The 21771-nt window shown below is 43.5% G+C and overlaps 1 protein-coding gene across 2 annotated transcripts; it reads right to left on the bottom strand.

The window, feature by feature from the left end:
• Positions 1-5932: 5932 nt before the first annotated feature.
• Positions 5933-21509, bottom strand: LSMEM1 (leucine rich single-pass membrane protein 1). 2 transcript variants are annotated; one of them, XM_019795035.2, is made up of 6 exons: positions 21166-21509; positions 20228-20292; positions 17724-17751; positions 13296-13424; positions 11285-11413; positions 5933-7071 (listed from the first exon to the last, which is right to left on the bottom strand). In XM_019795035.2, exons 4-6 carry the CDS (start codon positions 13417-13419, stop codon positions 6941-6943), a joined length of 384 nt encoding a protein of 127 aa, XP_019650594.1. In that variant the 5' UTR covers positions 13420-13424; positions 17724-17751; positions 20228-20292; positions 21166-21509; the 3' UTR covers positions 5933-6940. The 2 variants fall into 2 exon arrangements, with proteins under 2 accessions (XP_019650594.1, XP_019650593.1); XM_019795034.2 differs by lacking the exon at positions 17724-17751.
• Positions 21510-21771: the final 262 nt, after the last annotated feature.

Genomic DNA, 21771 nt, shown 5'->3' with positions numbered 1-21771 from the left:
AATTCAAGAAAACTCTGAACCTTTCACCAGAGCCAGCAGAATACTGTTCCTTGGCATCAAACTCTACTCTCACCATTCTGCTGTGAATAAGAAAAATAACAGCCACTTTCCTTAAGTGCTTAACATTTTGTTCAATTATTACAGCAATCTTATTAGGTAGAATCATTTGCATTTTATAGTAAGATGACCAACACTCAGAAAAGGTAACTAGCTTAGCCAAGGTCACAGAACAGAACCAGATTCGAAGGTAGGTCCTTCGACTCCAAAGCACACAGTCTTCATTACTATCTAGGTGACCTTCTAGCCTAATAGCCTTTCCCCAGACATAAGCCCTCAGCTGTCCTATGTCTGAAACAACCATTCACTCTTCCATGGACCTCATAAACTGTATTTTAACTCTTCCTCCTTTCTTCCTTTCTAAGTGACCTCCTTCCTCTGAAATAACCAACTGCCACCAGGTGTCCCTCCTCTCCTATTAGTGAGTACCACTTTGTTCTAATTGCAAATCAGAGGCAATGCAGGCAAACAGGAAAGACTTGCTAGCTTAATTCAGTTACACAAATTCACATTATTGAGCAACATACTATACCCTGAGGAAGCCCAGATGAGAAAGCCATGCAAAGGGTACGACACAAGCACACAGTGACAAGGCAAAATCCGAGAGGTTCAAATCAAGTTCTAGTTCAAAAGAGAAATAGAGGGCATCAAGTTGATGGGGGTAATGATTATGGAAGATTCCTTTGTGACTTCTGCAAGGAATATGGAAAGAACCTGGGTTTTCCATCATCTGTACCGAATGAAGGTTTAAAAATAGGTCCTAGATTGTACCTCAAAGGCGACCTAATGTCTTTTCCTTCCTTATTTTCTGAGTCTGTGCAAAACTGTTTCTGAGCCCTTAAGTGTGATTCAGAAGTTGACCCCAACTCATCAATATTAAAGAAGTTTAGGGGAGTGAGGATGTGGAAGAGAATTATAATTTAGTCTGTGGTAATATTTAAAATGACTTTAGGGCATGGAAAATTAGACATTTTTGGCATTTAAAGATGCCATAATTAAATTATTAACTGGGTTTTCAATTGTTTGGCCTTCTCCCTTTGTTCATCAGACAATAAATGCTCTGTGGCAACAGCACTCCACAATCAGGAAGGATATTCCTGATGGAACAAGCTTGTTACAAACTGTCTCTTTGAAGACTCATGCATGAATAATGCATCAGGTTTTGAAATTTAGAAGGGGACATGAGAGTCAGAAGAAGCCAAAAAAACAAGGAAAAGTTAGGATCATGACTTCCTTCCCCACAACGCATGCCTTCTTCATCTCTCTGCGAAGACACAGAGTAGCCCGTGTCTTCCTCCATCTGTGAAGATTGCGAATGCTGTGGCCTTGCCCGTGGGCTCTCTGTTTCACACCACAGCTGCTTTCTCTGCCCTCACCCCCTTCATATCCTACTGCCCACATTCCTGGCCTGAAAGCAAATGTCTAGAGAAAAATCCTTAGTATTTTATTGGCAAGACCAACTTGGAAGAAAAAAAAATAAAGAAGAAATAAAACAAAGGTAAAAGCTTCCTCGAGTTTCCTTCTGACCAATTACATGACTTCCTTTAGGTGCATTTTGATTTCTTTTAGATGGTGAGGGAAATTCTGGGGCAACGCAAGCGTTGCCCCAATTAACTCTTGCAAAGGTGGAAAATCCAACTACATGTAAGCCTGGCTTTCATCTCTTGGCAGTTTGAAGAGCTGCCTTACATGTGTAAACAGAGTCACAGCTCATTTCTACTGCTCGTGTTTGCTCCTCCGTGCTGAGCACTGAATTCATCATTTCACTCCCTCCATTGGCCATGATTGTCATTGGTTTCAATTATTCAATATTTTGGAATTGATTCTGACATCTGGCATCTGACCATTCCTCAACAATATTTTTAATCCCTAGGGAACGTCAGTAGTCTGTCAAAGGACCTATAAAATGTCTTCAGCTGAAGAAGTCGAAGACAGAAGGTTCTCATTCGAAATGAAGTCAAGGTGGATTCTGACATACCCAGTGGGGACGGTGCAAGGGCAGCTCATTCTCACGGGCAGCCAGGCCGCTCCCTTAGGCAGTGCCCAGAACAGTGCTACCTTCCTCAAACAAACATCTAAAACCTGAATCCTTTGTAGTCTTTCGATCAAGGTCAAAGATACCACTTTCCAACGTATGTGAGAAGACAAAATGCTGGACAGTCTACTTCCCGGTCAGGTTTGTGCATTGCACATTTCCAGTAAGCCCACGGGTCATGGTATCACAAAGCTGCTTCTTCAGGAATAATCATCCTTCTCTGCTCTCCTGGGGCAGGAAGTGGAACACACCACTTGTCTGGCTTCTTTCTCCTCTGGGCCCTTACCTTTCAGGGTTCCCGGCTTCTCACTCACATCTGCTCTCAGACTGGCTCTTCAGAAAAGTGAAGTAACCCCTCCAACTGGACCTTAAGCCACGTGCAGCTGAGAAGGTGCAGAGGTGGTGGGAGGGAGGGAAATGGAAAGTAGAAAGTGTTGTTCTGAAAACATTCATAGATCTTTGACAAGATGTCATGAATGTTCCCTGGAGCTTAAAAATAATACCCACAAATGATCAGATGGTCCCTCTTTTTAATGTACAACTTATTAGTGACTTATAAACGGTACAGAGCCTGAAGAACTTTCTACCAAATTCCCCATTCTCACCAGAAGCCACGCCCTCCCGTGTTACCGAGCAACAACCTGAAAGTCAGGGAAGTTGAGGAAGCGAGGAGAGGTCAAGGCTACATTCTTACTCAGGCACAGTACCAGAATCCAAACCCAAGTTTACCCCAAATCCATGATCTGCGCGGCCGCCGGTCCAAACGGAGCACCAGAACCATCACAGCAGCTTTTTTAAAACCCTGAGCTCCCAATCCCACTCCCTGCCTGCTCGCTCGGAATCTCTGAGAGCAGGGTCTGCTCTGGGGGTGGGGGTGGGGGGATTCAGCCTCCCAGCTGATCCCTCAATGAGCACGCTGGGAACTGCTATCTCCTGTTTGTAGCTACAGGTCAACACCGGTTTCTCATGTCTTATTTCCACAAACGTTCTCCCCCCCACCCTCATTTCCAGTGATTACAATTCACTTGTTCTGTAGAACCAAATTGAAAACAATAAATTTTGTTTTTCAGGCTGAAGGAATCATCTAATCCATTTTTAAGAAACCTCACACGTTCTTGTGATTTAAAAAATTCTATAAAGAAACCACAGAGCCAGGCGTTTAGCAACACAGCACATTAAACGCTTCCGTCTGTTTTCTCTGGCTATTCATACTTTAAAAGCAAGGAATATGGGGGTGTTAACCAAATCTTTTGTTTCAAGGAACAAAATGTCTTAAAATATCGTAAGTATCAAGGCCTCTCCTAAGACATTAAGACAGATTATTATCAGGTGCTGGAAGTATTACCATGTATTTGATCAGTTCTCATAAAATCTACATCTTATCAAAATGTCCTCCATCCCCAACCAAAGGTAATGTCCCACGTATCTTCCCAGGTGGGAAAATAATCTGTTGCTAACATACCATAGGACATAGATCAGAAGCCTATTTGGAAAAAGGACCACACCTCCTCTTAGGTCCTCCACAGCGTGGGTGCGGGGAAGCCCAGCACAGCCCACACCACTGGGGGCGGCAGATACCCTCACTTCCCACTCGTTACATAGAATTACATTTGTTCTGACTTGCTGTTTCATCACGTCTTTAAAAATCCTTTTCACCTTCACAAACAGTAGGATGATATTTCTGTAATGTTTTCTCCACAAAAATTTTTACTGAGAAGCTTTTCTCTTCACCAAGTAAGAATAAGGGGGCACACAGGTTCCAATAAGAATATTTTCATTTTTCCTCTTTTTAAAAAAATACACTTCCTGACTCTGTGGAAAGATAGCTCATGGCCCTTTCTCTGTTTCACAGCTTCTTCTGCACAAACTCGTTTACAAAGGGGATAAGTTACCAGTCTTTTCTGACGATCTCGCTTTCCCTCATCCTCGTCTGAATTTAAATGGGGTCATTATAAGAAGCTGACATAAAATTATTTTATACACCCTGACTCAGAGAAATCTTGTTTCCACTGAAATTACTTGCAAAGCAATAACAATAAGTTGGAACACAATGCTTTGGGCTGTATTTCTAAGGCACCTCAGTTCCTCGACATGACGACATGACGTGCACACCAGAACTCTTCCCCTTTCCACGGGCTGTCACTAGTAAAACAAGCAATTGTTTTTGTGTTATTTTTAACCCTCCAGGTTTGCTTTGTTCTTACCCAAAAGCCTTGCTTTGGAGGTTGGCATCCACCGGCAGTGTCTTGGACAGAGAGCCTTGGTCTTTTCCGGAGAAAAAAGTAACGTGTGTCCCCTAAATTACAGCTCAGCCGCCATGCCGGGAAGCTGGGCCTCAATAGCCTCCAGGTGTTGACAGCGGAGCGTGGGAAGGGCGGGGCTGGGCTCACCTGCAGGCCTTTGCNCTGGTTCCAGGTTGCCGCTCCTCAATAGCCTCCAGGTGTTGACAGCGGAGCGTGGGAAGGGCGGGGCTGGGCTCACCTGCAGGCCTTTGCCAGGGCAGAACTCTTTGAGCCGCTGGAGGAAAGTGAAACACAAAGTGCATGGGCTGGGACCTGGCGACAGGTGTGTGTAATCCTTCCGTCACAACGGAGCCATTGCCAGAGAAAAACCTCTCTCTGACCCCTTGTGAACACAGAGTCCAAAGGATGATGCAAAAGTTCTTTTCTTTTCCTATCAGGACATGTCTCAGGTCAGATGTCTCTTCTATTTCTTTTTCTCCTCCTTTGCTCGCTCCCTCCGTCCACTGAAGCTTGTAGTCAAGCTATTAGTGCAGGACAGACAGATTCCTGACTCCATCTCAGGTAGGCAAATGTGCATCCTGATGTTCTTCAGACTAGATTATTTGATAAACAATAAAACCCTCCTGCATTTATTGATCACCTTTGAGAGCATAGTACATTTTCTGCTACAAAGCCTGTCACCCTATCATCCTTGGCCAGATAAGACCAGGATGCTATGGTCTTAAACACTGCAGCAGAAAAATATTTTGGCTTTAAGTCCCAAAGATTTAATGCAGAGGTTTAAACGTAGTGGGTTATTTCCACTATGCCATACTTACTACTTTTAACAATAATTACAATAACAACTAGTACTTTGTTCCTGATGGCTTTCAGTGCTTTATCGTCTCTTTTAAGCCTCCCAACAACACTAAGAAATAGATTTTATAGTTTTGCTGAAGTTAATTTTCCAAAACTCACAATAAATAGTGGCAGCAGGATCCAAACCTGGAAGTTGGGTTCCTCCGCCCAGGTCTCAACTGCCATATTTGACTGCTGTGTAGGCAAAGGATACAAAATTTTGGTGATGCAAGATGAATCCATTCTCAAGACCTTATATCCAGTTAACAATACTGTACCGTATACCCGAAACTTGTTAAGAGGACAGATCTGAAATAGTCTCACCCCCAAATCCCCCAAACACAAATGGTAACTACAGAGGTGATGCATGTTAATTAGTTTAACTGTGGTGCTTATTCTACAATATATACGTGTATCAAAACATCAAGTTGTATACCTTAAATATTTGCAAGGTTTATACGTCAATGAGAACTCAAGAAAGCTGTTTAAAAAGAAAGAAAAGGGGCACCTGGGTGGCTCAGTCAGTGGGTGTCCAACTGTTGATTTCAGCTTAGGTCATGATCTCAGGGTCCTGGGATTGAGCCCTGTGTCTCTCTTCCTCCCGATAAATTCTTTTGCCACAACCCATCAAGAGTTCATTAAGAATTTAACAGTAAACCCAAATTCTAGATTATTAAAATATCCTATATGATATCTATCAATTTTAAGAAAGTGAGTATGCAGAACAAATGCTTTTGAGTGCAAAAATAGGTGTTTATTTCATCAACCAGTGTTGTAAAATGTAAACGTGTGTGTATGTGTTTAATAGTTAATGACAGGTTTTTGATCAGCCCAAAATGACAGAATCGCAATGCATTCTTCAATAAACTTGCACAATATATTTGTATTAAATAGAAGACTTTCTAAGACTCATATGCTTTTTAAGCTCATTTGTATCACACCATATCTTTTATCATGAACTGTGTACCTTTTGGGCTAAAACGGGGCAGGTTCCAATATTCCAAATATGCAATTTCCTACTGTAGTTTAGTAAAGACCACAAACCTAGCAGATTTCTTCAAAATTAATCAGAACACTGATGGATTTCTTTTCATGAGAAAGGAATCCAACAAAGCTTATATAATTTATATATAACCCTTATTTCCTTTGCTCCCCAATTGAATGTAAACTCTTCTAAAGTAGACAGACACTTTGTACAAAGTAAGAGCTCAATGAACATTAGTTGAATCAATTAGCCTTGATCTTTTGACCCCCACCCTACCATACACGTATCAATCCGACTCACAAATACGAGGGCACCTGGCTGTGAAGTTCGCCCACCCCCGTGTCCCTGGAAAAATAAGAGTCCAAGTTTAATCACCTGAGCAGGATTTCTTTTATTGAAAAGAGTTATCACCTGGTTCCCTTGAAAACAATTCACTGAATTCGTTAGGCTGTCACAGGAATTCATAAAGGTGCATAAGGTGCCGTGAACCTCACGGGCACAGTGAACTTATTCTGGTGACACAGCTCCTTTTGTAAGAGAAGGTGTAGGTATGGAGTCGAGTTTTCTTGCTCACTGTTGGTTCTCCTTCATGTCAGCCGCCCTTAACCCCAATGAAGCAGAAGGACCCTGCCATAAAATGAGCCCTTTTCTGGCTGCTACCCCCATAGCCCTTTGCCTTGAGCTGCTCCTGTCCCTGCAGCAGGAAGTCGGCCCCAGGCCTGGGCTCAGGAACCAGAGACTCTGTTCCTGCAGAAATGCGCATGCCTGGACAGTGCTCTTTCTTTAGTTTTGTTTGGCATCCAGCTGATTGAGTCGCTTTACAATCATGCTGTTGATTTTCTTAAGATCGTCTATGTCCTTTCCCTCAGCTGTTAGTCTTCTTGACATGTCGTCCATCTTGTTTCCAGTTTGAACTTCAAAACAGAAAACAGACTGTGTTATATTGGTTTCCAGGCTGTTCCATCGGGACTCATTAGTACCTTGTGTTGGTGCTTAGCTAAGTGCTGAAAGGGCCCCTTGGCAAGTCCCCTGCTCTAATATTCCAGGCAGCCCAGAAGCCCGGTAGAGAAATTGCTAAAGACTGAAGTTATCTACCAAGCGGATTATTTCTACAATTTATTGAGGCAGCCTAGACTACCTTGGGAAGCTCTCCACAGAGTTTGGCTGAGAAACATCACCATGAGCAACAAGGGACTGAGCACGTCAGAGATGTGATTGTCACATTGTCTTTTTCTGAGACATCTTCTCAAAAGGTTTTTGGTTCCTCATCAGGGAATGAGGTTTTCTGGGTTTCAACCTCTTTGGACATAGCTCTGCTGGTTGTGGATACCAGCTCATAAATTCCCCTCAGACCACCCTAAGAACAGAGACAATATTTTCAAAATAGAACTCCTGGCAATAAAGGCAGCTATGGAATGGAACACCCTGAGGGCTGCTGATCAGAGTTAAAATTTCCAGGAAATGCAGCACAAAATCCACATTTAATATTTAAGCTTCTTGATTTCCATTTTAGGCAAGTTTTTTCCAAGGTATCTTTCAGGAACTAATGATGTTGGTAACATATCACCAGGCTTAGTGGATAAACTAATGCAGGAAGGAAAACTAGACATTAGCGCTTCCCTTTCCAGGCTTGGGGCAAATTGTTGCTCAGAAGCTGCTTTTTCCCCATGTTTGAAAAATTATGCTGGATGTATTATGGTCCAAGACATGAAGGAAAGAACTTAATTGAGATTTGCTGCAGAGCAAGGCAGAAATACCACTTGCTTCTGGGGAAAAATGTGAAACTGAAATAAATTCCTAACACATGAGATCCTTTCCCCTCTTGGGAACCTCCTAGAACATTAGTCAAACAGAGAAGGAAGCAGCAGCCATGGTAGCGTAAGTGTATTTCACGATACACTGATTCCAAATTTGACAGAGTTGCAAGCGTAAAAAAATTACAGAAAAATTATATACTGACTTGCCTCTTGAAAACTCACAGGAAGTAAAAAAAAAAACAAAACACTTTGAGCATTATCTAACTTAGCAATTCTCAAATGCATATGGCCATAGAATCCTTTTTTTCTTCAGGCAACACTTAATAACATCCCATGCATCCAGTATTCTTTGGAATACACTGCTTGGCCACTAGAAACTGCTACCAGACACATCCATAGTAATCTACCCTTGCTGTCTATTATTCCTTTTTAGGACAGAGATTATGACAAAAACATAAGGCCCTATGGGGTTTTTTTAATTATTACTTTTCTAAGATTTTCATTTTTTTATTTTTATTTATTTCTAAGGTATTTATTATCTCTCTAAAGAGACAGAGATAGCAACAGATAAGGAGAGAGACCACAAGCAGGGAGGAGAAGGAGAAGCAGACACCCTGCTGAGCGGGGAGCCCGGAAAGCCGGGCTCAAACCCAGGACCCGGAGATCATGACCTGAGCGGAAAGCTGATTAACTGACCGAGCCACCCAGACATCCCAAGGCCCCATGGATTAATAAGAAAGTGATCATCATAAAAGGAGTCTTCTCTCATGTAAAAAGACCAGAGTTATAAAGAATACAGGTTCTTTCACTTCAGTGAACGGGCTACAAATTTGCATTAAATCCTACTGAGAGCAAAAAGATTTCCTTGTTAAAGATGAGCACAGGCCAAGTTCATTTCCAGATGCCTGTGCCATCTCTGGTCTTAGGTTAAGTTTTGTCTGAAAACCACAGGAAGTCCTTACTTTATTACTTCAGTGTAGGCAATGGAGGGCAGGGGAGCTCTGGGGCCAGACAGATGAGGGTTTGAACCCAGTTCTGCCTCCGATTAGCAGGGTAAACATAGAGAGGTAAACTCTGGGCCTTAGTCTTGCATTGATGAAATAGAAATATTAAATACTATCAAGAGGTAAAGATTTAAGATAATTTATGTGTCTGGCACAAAGCAACTGCCCAATAAAAAAGATACTCTTAACTCATGCCTTCTTTCCATTTCTTAATATGACTTTGCCCTCAATATAAAACACCAGCAGCAAATAAAAACTAAGCCATATTTATAATGACGGTGATAAAGCGGCTGCTCTTGGAGGTCGGGCAGCAGTGTCTTTGGGCACTTACTGGCTGTGGACCTCAGGCACGGTAATTAATCCGAGCCTCGGTGTCAGCATCGGTAAAGCCAGAATAGTAGCCGATCCTATACCACAGAGTTGTTACGAGGTTGTGGGCAGACAGGCATCAAGTCCTTCCCACAGTGCCTGCGACAGTGGGCGCCCAACAGACAGCATTCCTTATCATGACCCCTAATCTTCCTACCTATCATCCCACAGAAGAGAGGAGTTCTTTTGGGTGGTTCTCCTGTCTGTGGGCATACCCAACATTTCCTAGGAGTTTAACTCAGTCATTGTCCCAGATGCGTGTGGCAGAAGGGTATGTGGAGTATTCACTGTGGTTGGTGTAACATTTCAGAAGAGTAATCCATGGGCTCTTTCCGACCGAAGGTTCAGGAACAACCCATATCCCAGTGTCGATCAGATACAAGGTCACCATTATTGTAATGAGAGTTGTCGAGTTGTCCTTGCAGCTCTAAGCACAGGAAGGCAAGGGCTGGGTGAGAGAGAAGCAATCAAACATCCTGCCTCCCCACCCGCCCAACCCCCAGGCTGTATAAAGAACTTTTGCCTGGAAGGAGGGAGTTTGGGGAAGAAAAGGGGTCGGAAGCTCTAAAAGAGTTATGCCCTCTGCCCACCTGCCTCCCCCCATCATCGCCACCACTACCTCCTTTAATCCTGAATGAATTTATTTTTTTAAATTTTTTTTTTTTTATTCATTCGACAGAGATAGAGACAGCCAGGCGAGAGAGGGAACACAAGCAGGGGGANTCTCCCCCCATCATCGCCACCACTACCTCCTTTAATCCTGAATGAATTTATTTTTTTAAATTTTTTTTTTTATTCATTCGACAGAGATAGAGACAGCCAGCGAGAGAGGGAACACAAGCAGGGGGAGTGGGAGAGGAAGAAGCAGGCTCATAGCAGAAGAGCCTGATGTGGGGCTCGATCCCAGAACGCCGGGATCACGCCCTGAGCCAAAGGCAGACGCTTAACCGCTGTGCCACCCAGGCGCCCCTGAATTTATTTTTTTTAATGATTTTTTATTATATTATGTTAGGCACCAAACAGTACATCCCCGGATTCCAATGTAAAGTTCGATGCTTCATTAGTTGCGTATAACACCCAGTGCACCATGCAATTTGTGCCCTCCTTACTACCCATCACCAGTCTATCCCAATTCAAGCCTGAATGAATTTAAAGGCATTCCAATGACATGGGCTCCACTTCTCATCTTAGATTTTTGAAGGCTACATGGCCTGCAAAGTAGGAAAGGGCAGGAGAAACAGTGTGGTGGATCCCAGGTAAAAGGTGTCAGTGATGGCTCCCCCTCTTGGGCTCCTTCCACTCTTCTCTCCAGGCTGGGAGGGAGCTGAAATAATCCCGATGATGGCCCAAAGGGATTAGCTGAGAGATAAAACTGGTGGGCTGGAGGGGAAGGGGCAGCACCCCTGCCCCTTCCCAGGCACTGAGGTCTGGGGGGTGTCTTGGCCAAGGAGCTGTGTGGGGCAGCCCAGGTCACCAGGGGAGAGGTCAGGCCCAGGCCAGGAGCAGGCAGGGCAGCTCACATAGCCTGGGGAAGTGTCAAACAGGAAAGAAGCGGCTTTATCACCTTCCTAACACTGCCACCGGGAAGCTGCAGGAGCCCTCAGCGCTTCCAGCTGATTCTTGGGATGTGTGAAAACCCGGAAAGGAGTTTGAAGCCTGAACGTGACTCTCTGGTACAGACCTGAATTAACGGAGCGGTTATGCAGCACATCAAGAAAACCTAGAATCAACAAGCATAAGCCGCTTACCTTTGGACAGCTAGGGCTTCCAAGTAAGAGGATAAAGTCACAGTATGAGTTTGTGAAGTGTTGGCAGTGTGGGCCGGTGTTTCCGTGACCCTCCCAGAGCTGCAGGGCTCAGGCAGGGCATGGGCCTTCCGTCTGTCTTTCAGCGTAGCTGTGAGTGCCAAAAAGCACGGACTCCTCGCCGGAACAAAGTTAAACAACCAGCCACAAAACAAGAGATTTCAATAATGAGAACATGTTGGTGGTACTTACCTATTAGAAAGATCACGAAGGAAACCAGTGCCAAGCTGACGATCAGTACAATTATCAGCCCCATAAAAAATAGACTATGACTTCCGTTTCCTGAGTTAGTGCCAACGTCTGGGATTTTCTCCTGGAGGGCTGATACGATACAAAAACAATGATGATGAAAAGTCCTCAGCCGACAGCTTGTCCGTCCGCAGACTAACAGTCCCCCACAATTAGAGGTATGAGTAAGGGATACGCCCATTTCCCCTGTGATCTGCCCTGGAGAGTGACTTATGTTTTAGGAATGTCTTTGGGCTGGTGCTCTTTGTGAATTTTTTTCCTTTTCAACATTGGTATTCAAAAAACAAGCAGTGTCCTTGGAAAGTTCTTTGAAGATGGTGTTACCACTGAAAGAGCAGGACCTGGGCTTTTCTTTGGGTGGGTGGGGGAGGCTGCTTACTTTAAGGGTTCAGAGGGATGGAGGCTCTAACACCCTTTCCCCCAACGTGACCCCAGAGTAAAAGAGCTGGCTGGGACACCTCTTCTGAGTAGAAGGCTGAATACTCTGGGATGTCTCCCAGGAAACTCCTTGCACCATAGGAGTGGTCAGTTAAGCCCACATCCATTTAAACAGAAAAATAGCGCCGATGTAGTTTGGTTTCTTAGAAGCAGTCTTTGGGATGGACCTGCTCTGGAAACAAGGTTCTTTTAAATGCGCTGCAGTTAAATTGGGACTGCAACCGTGCTCAGCCAGAGCATGAAGTGTCTGCACGTGGCCATGGTTTTGCAAGGCTTGTGTGCACCCAAACTACATTCAGTAAGAAATAGAGAAACTTGGGGCGCCTGGGTGGCACAGTTGTTAAGCATCTGCCTTCGGCTCAGGGCGTGACCCCAGCATTCTGGGATCGAGCCCCACATCAGGCTTCTCCACTGGGACCCTGCTTCTTCCTCTCCCACTCCCCCTGCTTGTGTTCCCTCTCTCGCTGGCTATCTCTCTGTCAAATAAATAAATAAAATCTTTTTAAAAAAATAGAGAAACTTGGGGTAACGGAGACTAATGACTTCCTTTCTGTATTCTCGCCTACTTGGCATCAGTCCCACACACTGTGCTGCTTTACTGTAGCTGGGTGGGTGGCTTGTGTCCTGGGCTACGCCGCCCTGCAACAACTTTTGCTTCCTAGTCAAAGCGATGGCATCAGCTGGCACCCAAACACCTGTTTCTATTGAGACGGACGGCAATAAGAGCGGGTGCAAACCCAAACGCATTAAAATGAAGGAAAAAGCAAGACTTCAGGAAGGATTTAGAAGGGGAATACTAGATACAAATTTGGGACGGTCTGAGTTTAGAACGGGAATGGAACAAACGGCCAGTGGAAAATGAATGCCTGTGTTTGAAGGGCAGAGTTCAAGCTGGAAAGATGGGGCTCAGAATGATCGGATCGAGCTCGTTTACAATATTTAGGGAACAAAGTACACATTTAGTATTCAGCAGATTTTTGTTTTGCTTTTCCCCCTCCTTTTTTAACCCTTTAATTGGGGCCATTTGTAAGTAGAAAATGAAGTTGACTTCTTTGCCCGACAGAATTCTAATGACTTTTTAGAAGCTGGAGGAATGTGTGGACCATTTTCCAGGAATCTGCTACGAAGTCAGAGCTCTCTAGGAAAGTGGGCCCCACCGGTGACCTGGCTGGGGTCCCTGAGGTACACAGCCGCCAAGAGGGAGGAGCAAGCCTCTGGGAAGACCAGTCCTGCAGCCTCCACCCCTTTCCAGGGAGAGGCACTCCCCAGGAACACCTCAGAACTCCTGAAGACAGATTCCAAATCTTGCTTAGGAGCCAAGAAAGCCCCTACGCCTGTCAAGTATTAAGAGAACAGAAACAAAAATTGCCTAATAATAAATAGCACTTCCAGGGCTGAGCTGTCCCCAGTGCCCACCCTGTCCCCCCGACCACACCCCCAGGTCCAGGTTAGCATTTGCTATTTGTAGGTGGTCTAGAAGCCAGGAAGGGCCACAAGCCTGGGAGGGCGCACGTACGGAACAGGTGCTGTGATCCGGCAGGACAGAGGTTTAGCTTGTTTAAGTCATTTATGGAGTCCACAATATAAAGTTTTCTGTCTTCAGGCATGCCTCGAGAGCCGCTGTCCTGGGAATGGTTCATCCTTCCTGGAAGAAAACAGCGAGCTGAAGCAGAAGGCTGGGCCCGCGAGCCCCACGGGCCACAGGCACATAAAGACCCCCCACATACGTCACCTCCAGCTGCAGGTCTAGGAGAACTGTGCTTGTCCAGAAGGAAATACTGCCTTGTGGGGACAACTTCATACCTCTTCTTTTTGCTTGGCTTGCCAGGAAGCTCAGACTCAAGGCTGTGGCCGAATGTGAGCCCTTTGTACCTTGTTTGTCTGAATATCCTCCCTCCTCTTCCTCTGATTTCTCAGCTCTCGCTATTTTCCCTGGGCCTGCTTTTTATTTTGTAATTTATTTTAAAATATTTTTTTCTTTTATTACATTGTTTATATTCTGGTGACATGCCTCGAATACTTTGCCCAAGAAAAGTTTGTATAAACATATAGAAAGATAAAACTAAGCTAGTCAACCTGTGGCCCAAAGATTCTGACGGGGGAAGAGAATATTACTGTGAACCATCCTAATTGTGGGAGGCTTTAAAACAAAACTGCAGGGGCGCCTGGGTGGCACAGCGGTTAAAGCGTCTGCCTTCGGCTCAGGGCGTGATCCCAGCGTTCTGGGATCGAGCCCCACATCAGGCTCCTCTGCTATGAGCCTGCTTCTTCCTCTCCCACTCCCCCTGCTTGTGTTCCCTCTCTCGCTGGCTGTCTCTATCTCTGTCGAATAAATAAATAAAATCTTTAAAAAAAAAAAAAAAAACTGCAATTTTCTTTTAAAGATTTTATTTATTTTTTGAGAGTAGGGGTTGGGGCAGAGGGAGAGAGAGACTCTCCAGCAGACGCCACACTGAGCTCGGAGCAGGATNACTGCAATTTTCTTTTAAAGATTTTATTTATTGAGAGTAGGGGTTGGGGCAGAGGGAGAGAGAGACTCTCCAGCAGACGCCACACTGAGCTCGGAGCAGGATGCAGGGCTCAATCCCACAACCCTGAGTTCATGACCTGAGCTGAAAGCAAGAGTCAGACACTCAACCAGCTACACAAAATTGCAATTTTTATATTCTCCCTCAATATGGCATATGAGTCTCTACCTTAAATGTATCCTTCAGCCATCAGATGCTGGCTGGGAGTCCTCAAGAAAAAAATCTTCACAAGCTTAGGTGCCACAGACAGGAACCATACGGCGAGTTAAAGGCTAGACTGTGGGACATCAGAGGTCTCTTCCCCCTGAGTTTCCTTAGATCGAGGTCTCTTATATAATACAGAAGTTTAAAAGTGAGGCTTACATTTAAGGTAATATTTTCTAACGATGGCGCAACTTCAAGCAACCCTGAAAAGCCTGAATGGATTAAAAAGGTCTATTTTAAGATGTCTGTCCAGCACAACAGAGAACTTGAGGCCTTTTAATTACATGAAATAAAGGGCTCTAGGAAGACAAACTCAAATTACTATCAAAGCCGTCTCTTTCACAGTTCTCTCTTTTCATAAAATGAGTCTAACAGTGATACAGGGCTTTTTGATCTGAAAGGGATTGTAGACATGCTCTAGTCTGGTCCCCATCCTTCCTCTAAGTCAGGAAATCCAAGCTGAGCTGGTGAATGGCCGAGATCACATGTTTAGTTAGCTGCAGAGCTGGGAGCAGGGCTCTTGCTTCAGAGTTCACTGCGTTGTCCCTTTCTTCCCCACATCCCTGCCTGACCCTCTTTCAAGCCTCAGCTCAAACCTCACCTCCTCTAAGAATCAACCTGCCTTTCCTTTGTGCTCTTGCTGGATGCAGTACATTCTTCCACCAGAACACGTACACTATTTTACGGCATGTATTGCTCACATCTTTGACTTTCCCAACTGACTGAAAACTCCTGAGGGTCGGCACCAATCCTCTTCTCCAAATGCCCAGTGTCACATGGGTAAGCCAGTGATTTAGGTAAGTGCGAGCAACTCAAATATTTTATTCAAGAGTTGAAGCTTGCTATTTTCAAAGGAATTTGAGGCAGCTAACAAGAAATCCACTAATAGAGGGGCGCCTGGGTAGCGCAGTCATTAAGCATCTGCCTTCGGCTCAGGGCATGATCCCCGCATTCTGGGATCGAGCCCCACATCGGGCTCCTCCGCTGGGAGACTGCTTCTTCCTCTCCCACTCCCCCTGCTTGTGTTCCCTCTCTTGCTGGCTGTCTGTCAAATAAATAAAATCTTAAAGAAAAAAAAAAAAAGAAATCCACTAATAGAAATGCAACTGAGTGTAAAAATCCTCATGTGATGTCTACCCAGGCTCTGGAAAGTCAATAAACTTTGTGCCTGCTGATAAGAAGCAACACACTACTTCCCGTAAACATTTTAGAATTTTCCTCTCATAGCAGTTACAGAATGAAGAAAAATAGGAGAAACCAAATTCAGAAAGAAAAAAAAAAAGATGTGAACATCTGTAGATCTGAAAAAAGAATCAGCCATTTACTAAATGGATTAAACTGTGTTCTAAAATATTAAAAACCAGGAATTTCCCAGTGATACCTGAGAACCATCAGTACTTGTGAAAAAAAATAGGCTCCTGAAGCCCTAAGAAAAACAGTGAGTTCCAAATGGACTTGGTGCCCGGGAGGCTCAGTCAGTGGAGCGGCTGCCTCTTGATCCCAGGGTTGGGGATCAAGCCCCACATCCTGCTCCACGCTCAGCAGAGTCTGCTTGGGATTCTCTCCCTCTCCCTCTGCCCCTCCCACCACACGTGCTCTCTCTCTCTCTCCTTCTAAAATTAATAAATAAATCTTTTTAAAAATGTCACGGACTAATTAAACTTTTCCTCAATCAAAGTTAAAAACTAAACAAGGTGTTTCAGTTTTCCTGAAATTTTAATTAACAAAAACACATAATTCTCTGGGTATTTTAGATTACCTACTGCTAAAGCAACTTAGATATTGATATTACTGAATTCCAAATATACTTCATGAAGCATTCCTAAGGGAATGACATGAAGCGATTGTTTTTTAAAAAGCAGCAGCAGCATATAAAATAAAGGAGGTTTAGAGATCAATCAAATCCTCTCATGGATAAAACCGTAATGACTGAGGCATGGTCACAGATTTTAAAATGTTTTGCATTTTCTCATCTCTTACACTTTACTATCCCAAATACTAATATTTGATAAGGAATAAAGGTTGTGTCACATCATAAAATCATCATTCCAGCCATGGCTTCTATTTTTGGCTTGGGGACTGATGCATGGTTCATTTTTGGATCTCTGACTTAATGTCCTTGAGCCTTAGCTTCCCCTTTAGGAATGGAATTCCTATTGCTCAGATCTCATACTGAAGCTTAATTGACGTTTACCAAGTGGAGGACCAACTAGAAAATCATAGCCGCCAAAGCTAACCTAAGAGCAGTGCCACTAATTAAATCTCCAAATTATTAGCCTTGCTACTGACTGCAGGGGTGACTGAGTGCAACAGCAAATGCAAAAGCACCAAGGCAGCAACTCAGAGTAAGCTATGAAGTGCCCTGAAAGTAAATTTCTTCTTCAGGGTTAAGTCACAATATAAATAGATGCCGTTTTCATGTATTTTTAAATTAACTACAACATGCAAATGGAAAATAAAGGACTAGCAAAGAAAACAGAGTTGGGTGTCTGTGGTTCATGGCCACCAAGGGATTACCAATGACTCTGTAAGTGGATACAGCATCACATGGCCCTAAAACCAGAACCCACGGCTGTTGGCATCCAGTTATTGCTATCTTTGGCACCTCCATAGAAGGGCAACAATCAGCAGGGCCGGTTACTAAATTCTGCATCACACCAGCTCGGCCCTCCTCCCTACCCCTGGTGTGCAAATGTGCTCATGAAGATTGACCAAAGCAGTATCCTTCTAATGGAGCCCTTTCTGATACCTTGCACTGAAACACGTAAGTAATTTCATTTTCCTCCGGCTTAGATCAACGCTCACAGCTGATTCTTTTTATCATTTAAGAACTCTTTCGCACCCTACAAATAAATATTCTGACAAAATAGTTGTCTATGAAAAATTGCTTTGCTCTTTATTTTTTCCCCATAGGCGCTCAGTATCAAAGATCAGAAATCACACACCGGTATTGCTTGCCACAAGATGAGAATTGTTAGAATAGGGCTTAATTCAAAGCTAATAGGAAGCTTTATTGAGTGAGTCATGGTAATTTGTTCTTTAATTCCATTTCAGAGTCAGTGCCTCTTCACATTCAGGAATTAATTTTTTAAATCAAGTCTAAATCATTTCTAGCAAAAGTTAAAAGCACAGAGCACATGCAACAATAAACATCCCCAGCCTCAAGAATCATAATTCAGGGTTGGCAGAGTAATAGCATGCAAATTACTTACAAAAATGTGAGCTTTGACTGCTAGGTTGCTAGGAAAAAAAAGAAAGAAAAAAAAAACTATTCAGAAGCAATTGCAATAAAACTTCTACAGTCTGTGGTTCTTTCTTTGCCTTCCCTCAGCGCACAGGTGCTCCTATGACGCCCAGAAACCCCAGCATGATGTCGGTCTATATTTAGTGTTAATTTAGCCAAGCAACGTAAGATCCCAAACACTTTTTTAAAAATGTCTGGGGTTTTTTGTGAATATATTACTGAAACTATGCTTTAAAAAGAAAAAGTCACCATGCCTTGATTCAACTGGTAACTGATGAGGTTCTTACTGGACCGAAGTTAATGTCCTTCTTTGGCTGCTGTGACTGTGTAAGTGGACACATTTGCAGCGCCTCGACCACGGTGTCCCATATATAAACATCCAGTAGCGGCCGGAGCTGCCCTTTGCACACCTAACTTGCACAGGACTCCGGACCAACCAGAGGACGGCCATCAGCAGGGACAGAGTAAGGCAGTGATAGTAACTAGGAGTACCGCGCTTTAGGGAGCTCCTTGGGCTTCCAGGAGCTACAACACAGGACTGTGAGTGGGAGATCATATGGCTCCAGATCCACGGCAGGAAGCACTTGGTCGCATCCACTGCCCTTTCTGCTCTAAGGCCCTGTATTCTGGGAGTTTTTAGGCACCCTCCTCTCTCGGGAGTGTCACGCTCTCTCTTGTGTGGTTCACTCGCACACAAGCCAAGGAGCTTCTGCCCCCTGCTGTACACAACAGCAACTACAGTGAGACCTGCCACCCCGGGGAGCCCCATTTGCAAGCCGCAGGGACTAAACTACCCCAGCAGGACGCTGAGGGCTGGCCAACCGACGCGCAGTCCTTTCTCATCCCCTCTCCTTGAAACATTTTGTACGTCAATGAGAAAACGTTTGCTTCCCAGGACTTCTTTTACGTTTATATTCAGTATGGACCTGACCCTGCTTTCAGGGGAAAGTAAGGTCATTTTCTTAGGCTCCATGTGCACCAGTGGCCCAATTCGTGGAGGAAGACAATGTAACCAGTGACTGTCTTCTCAGAGGTATATTATACATTAAGAAGCCAGATTCCTTGAAAAATGAAAATGTTTGTTTGCTGTTAATTAGCCTGTTTTTGAAATAACCTCCTGACTACCTGATCTGTCCTAAACCATCAAACCTTTGAAGAAATAATAGAATAGCCTCATTTTGAGCATTTACTGTTTTTCTCTCTCCTATAACCTTACAACCCTGTTAAGTATCAATCCCTAGGGTTGAGAAAGATGGAGCCTAAACAATTCCTGAAAATCTGAATAAAACCGTATTTTTAAAAAGATTTTGAGACAGAGGTAGTGAGAGGGAGCATGGGCAGAGAGGGAGAGTGAGAGGCAGGCTCCCCACTGAGCAGCCAGTCCAATCTGGGGCTTGATCCCAGGACCTTGGGACCATGACCTGAGCCAGAGGCAGACGTTTAACCGACTGAGCCGCCCAGGCGCCCCTGAATTTTTAAACCAGTGAAGGGGTTCAGAGTTTTTATGGCTTATGACCAATTGTCTCCAATTCTGGAGAACCACGTAAGAGCAAAGCAAGAGGACATACCTCATTTTATCTATTACATACCTGAAAGCCCACATCAAGAAGAGTTGAGAGTCACAAGAAGAAAATAGGTATTCTCACCTAGGGGCATTTTCAAGTATTTCTTGATTTTTATTTCAAATACTGTATTTTACTCTATCTAGATAACAACTCCCAAGAAATTCAATAAATGCCATCCAAGACTTGAATCATGGAATGCTGGTTGTTCCAAAATTTATGCTTGAGCCTCAAAGTAAAGAACTTCGTAGGCAGGGAACATTTTAAATTCCTTTTAACCAGCAAGATTAACAAAGAATCAAGGAATCAACGGTCTATCATACACTTGAAAGTTTTACTGCTTTCAAGAAAACTCAAGCATTTGTATACATTCATTGAGTCCCCAGGAATCCTTGTTGAGCAACCATCCATAAAATTCATGAAAATGTACCCATCTATAAACAATATGCAGATCAACACATTTATCTCTTCTTCCTCCTAAAACCCCAGTAAAAAGGCAGAATAGGAATAAAAATTACAAAACCACAAGAAAAAAAATTGGAAGAAACAATACTGAACAAGATTTCAACAAATGTATTGACCATGGAAGAGACTGTGGTTGTTAGCCTGCCTTTGCAGGCCTTCAGATGATCACTGATGAGACGACCCACAGAACCAGGCCGCCTCAGGAGCTGGAGGCAAGTGAAGGATGGAGCTAAACATGGGCAGGTCATCTCATGAGCATTGGAAAACTGTGTTACAGGAATCCCCAGAAAGAAAAATAAGTGAATGAAAAATAAGGTCAGAGGCTCAATCCAGCAGCTCAGGTTATGGGGTTTGGGCACAAAGAAAATGGGTGCGTGTGTGTGTGTTCAGTTGGGGTTTTTTGGCTGGGGGGTATGTGCAGTGCAGGGCAGGGTCAAGAACTTACACTTTCCAAATTGCCAGGGGCCACCAAAGCACTGTATCACACAATTTTAGAACACTCAAGAGCCTCTAACAAAAAAAGAAAAAAAAAATCAGAAATAAAAATGGCTCCTCACACTTTAATCAGAATAGAACGCCTTTGAAATTCTTCATTATCTACCTAAAATTGTATATACTAAGCCATACTACCTTTCAGACACGTAGTACTCTCAAAGTAATTGACCTCCCATGCACCCATTCCCGGAGTTACTGAAGGAAATGTTCCATTATTTAATCTAATAACAAAGACACAGTGTCCAGGAAACACAGATTCCAACCCTAAAGAGAGGAAAACAAACCCCAGGATGATGACGTCTCAGAGGACAGCTGTATACATGCGTAAGAGAGAAATGAGCTTCGACTGAAACAAGTATACTGTTGAGCTTTGACCATGTCAAAATAGATACTAGGACTGTTTTGGAAGAATTAGTGATGTAAACATAAAACCAAGACAAAATGTTGAGAATGGAAATGGAAGCACAGTAAGCTAGTTTGAGAGTAAATATAGAAATATGGTCACTATAATGCAATAATGCCAATTTCATGAAAAAACACTAGGAGAATGAGGAAAAAAAGGCAGAAATCTTCATCTATCAAATAGGAAGCTGTCAGATGTCTAAACATAGTGAGTTAATAAATAAGCAGTATAAATAAGCCTATTACTTAAAAATCTGAAACCAAGGTGCTAGGAAAAATCTCAAGACTGAAATGCCCCAAGAAATGGAAAAGGATGGAGCCAAGAGCCAATATTTTTCCTTACAATCCTTGCAGTCCCATTAAGCTATGTATATAGATCACTTTAATAAAAATTCATTATTTAGAAGTACGTATACATACAGGAAATTGAAAATTTAGTGGGAGGGAAACACTACTTGCAATCTCTTTTCCACAGTTGTTACCTACTTAGGAGTACAAGGACGTGAGAGCATGCAAACTCAAGTTCTGGGTTCCAAGGTGGTCTTCCTCTGCACAGGATCTGAGGGCCGGGCTGCACACTGGAAGCAGCAAGAGCGCTCCCACAGGCCAGCCTGTGTGCAAGGAGGGCCCCATGAGACCTCCCGGGGATGTGGAGAATGCAGAAGAACTCTACTTTGGGAAGTACCTTCACTGATTTTGGTTCTTCTCTATGATGTACATGCTTCCCCACCCCTCATGCCTCTTACTACTGTTTTCTGTGCTAATACCAAAGAAATCAGTAACTAGAATCCCAATGATATGCCACATTACTCTACAATAATATTCCCAATGACATTGCTACTTTTTTTCATGTGTCCAAATATACAAAATAAGTTTTGTCTCACTCTCTCCCTACCTAGGTTGGTCATTCTGAACCCTACTTCAGACCCATAAATTTCCTTCTATTATAAAAGCAGCACTCTTTATGTGAAAAGATCTTTATTTGAAAATACAAGAATATAGCAGATAAAATGTGTTAGTACCCTCAGAGGTTAAGGTTAGCAGCCTTTCTGCCATATGCTAATTCTTCATGAACTCCCAATAGCTGGACTG

This window comes from Ailuropoda melanoleuca, chromosome 1, assembly GCF_002007445.2.
Source record: "Ailuropoda melanoleuca isolate Jingjing chromosome 1, ASM200744v2, whole genome shotgun sequence".
NCBI classification, from domain to species: Eukaryota; Metazoa; Chordata; class Mammalia; order Carnivora; family Ursidae; genus Ailuropoda; species Ailuropoda melanoleuca.
Note: the sequence above shows the minus strand (reverse complement) of the source record. Positions and strands in the feature narration are given on the sequence as shown.

What these genes read in the sequence shown, in the direction of transcription:
- LSMEM1 (XM_019795035.2), bottom strand. Translation starts at nt 13,419, where the DNA reads ATGAACCATTCCCAGGACAGCGGCTCTCGAGGCATGCCTGAAGACAGA. An exon ending in CGGATCACAGCACCTGTTCC is followed by an intron (nt 11,414 to 13,295) that starts GTACGTGCGCCC and finishes GTATCGTATCAG; the next exon opens with CCCTCCAGGAGAAAATCCCA. An exon ending in CTTCGTGATCTTTCTAATAG is followed by an intron (nt 7,072 to 11,284) that starts GTAAGTACCACC and finishes TCTGTTTTGAAG; the next exon opens with TTCAAACTGGAAACAAGATG.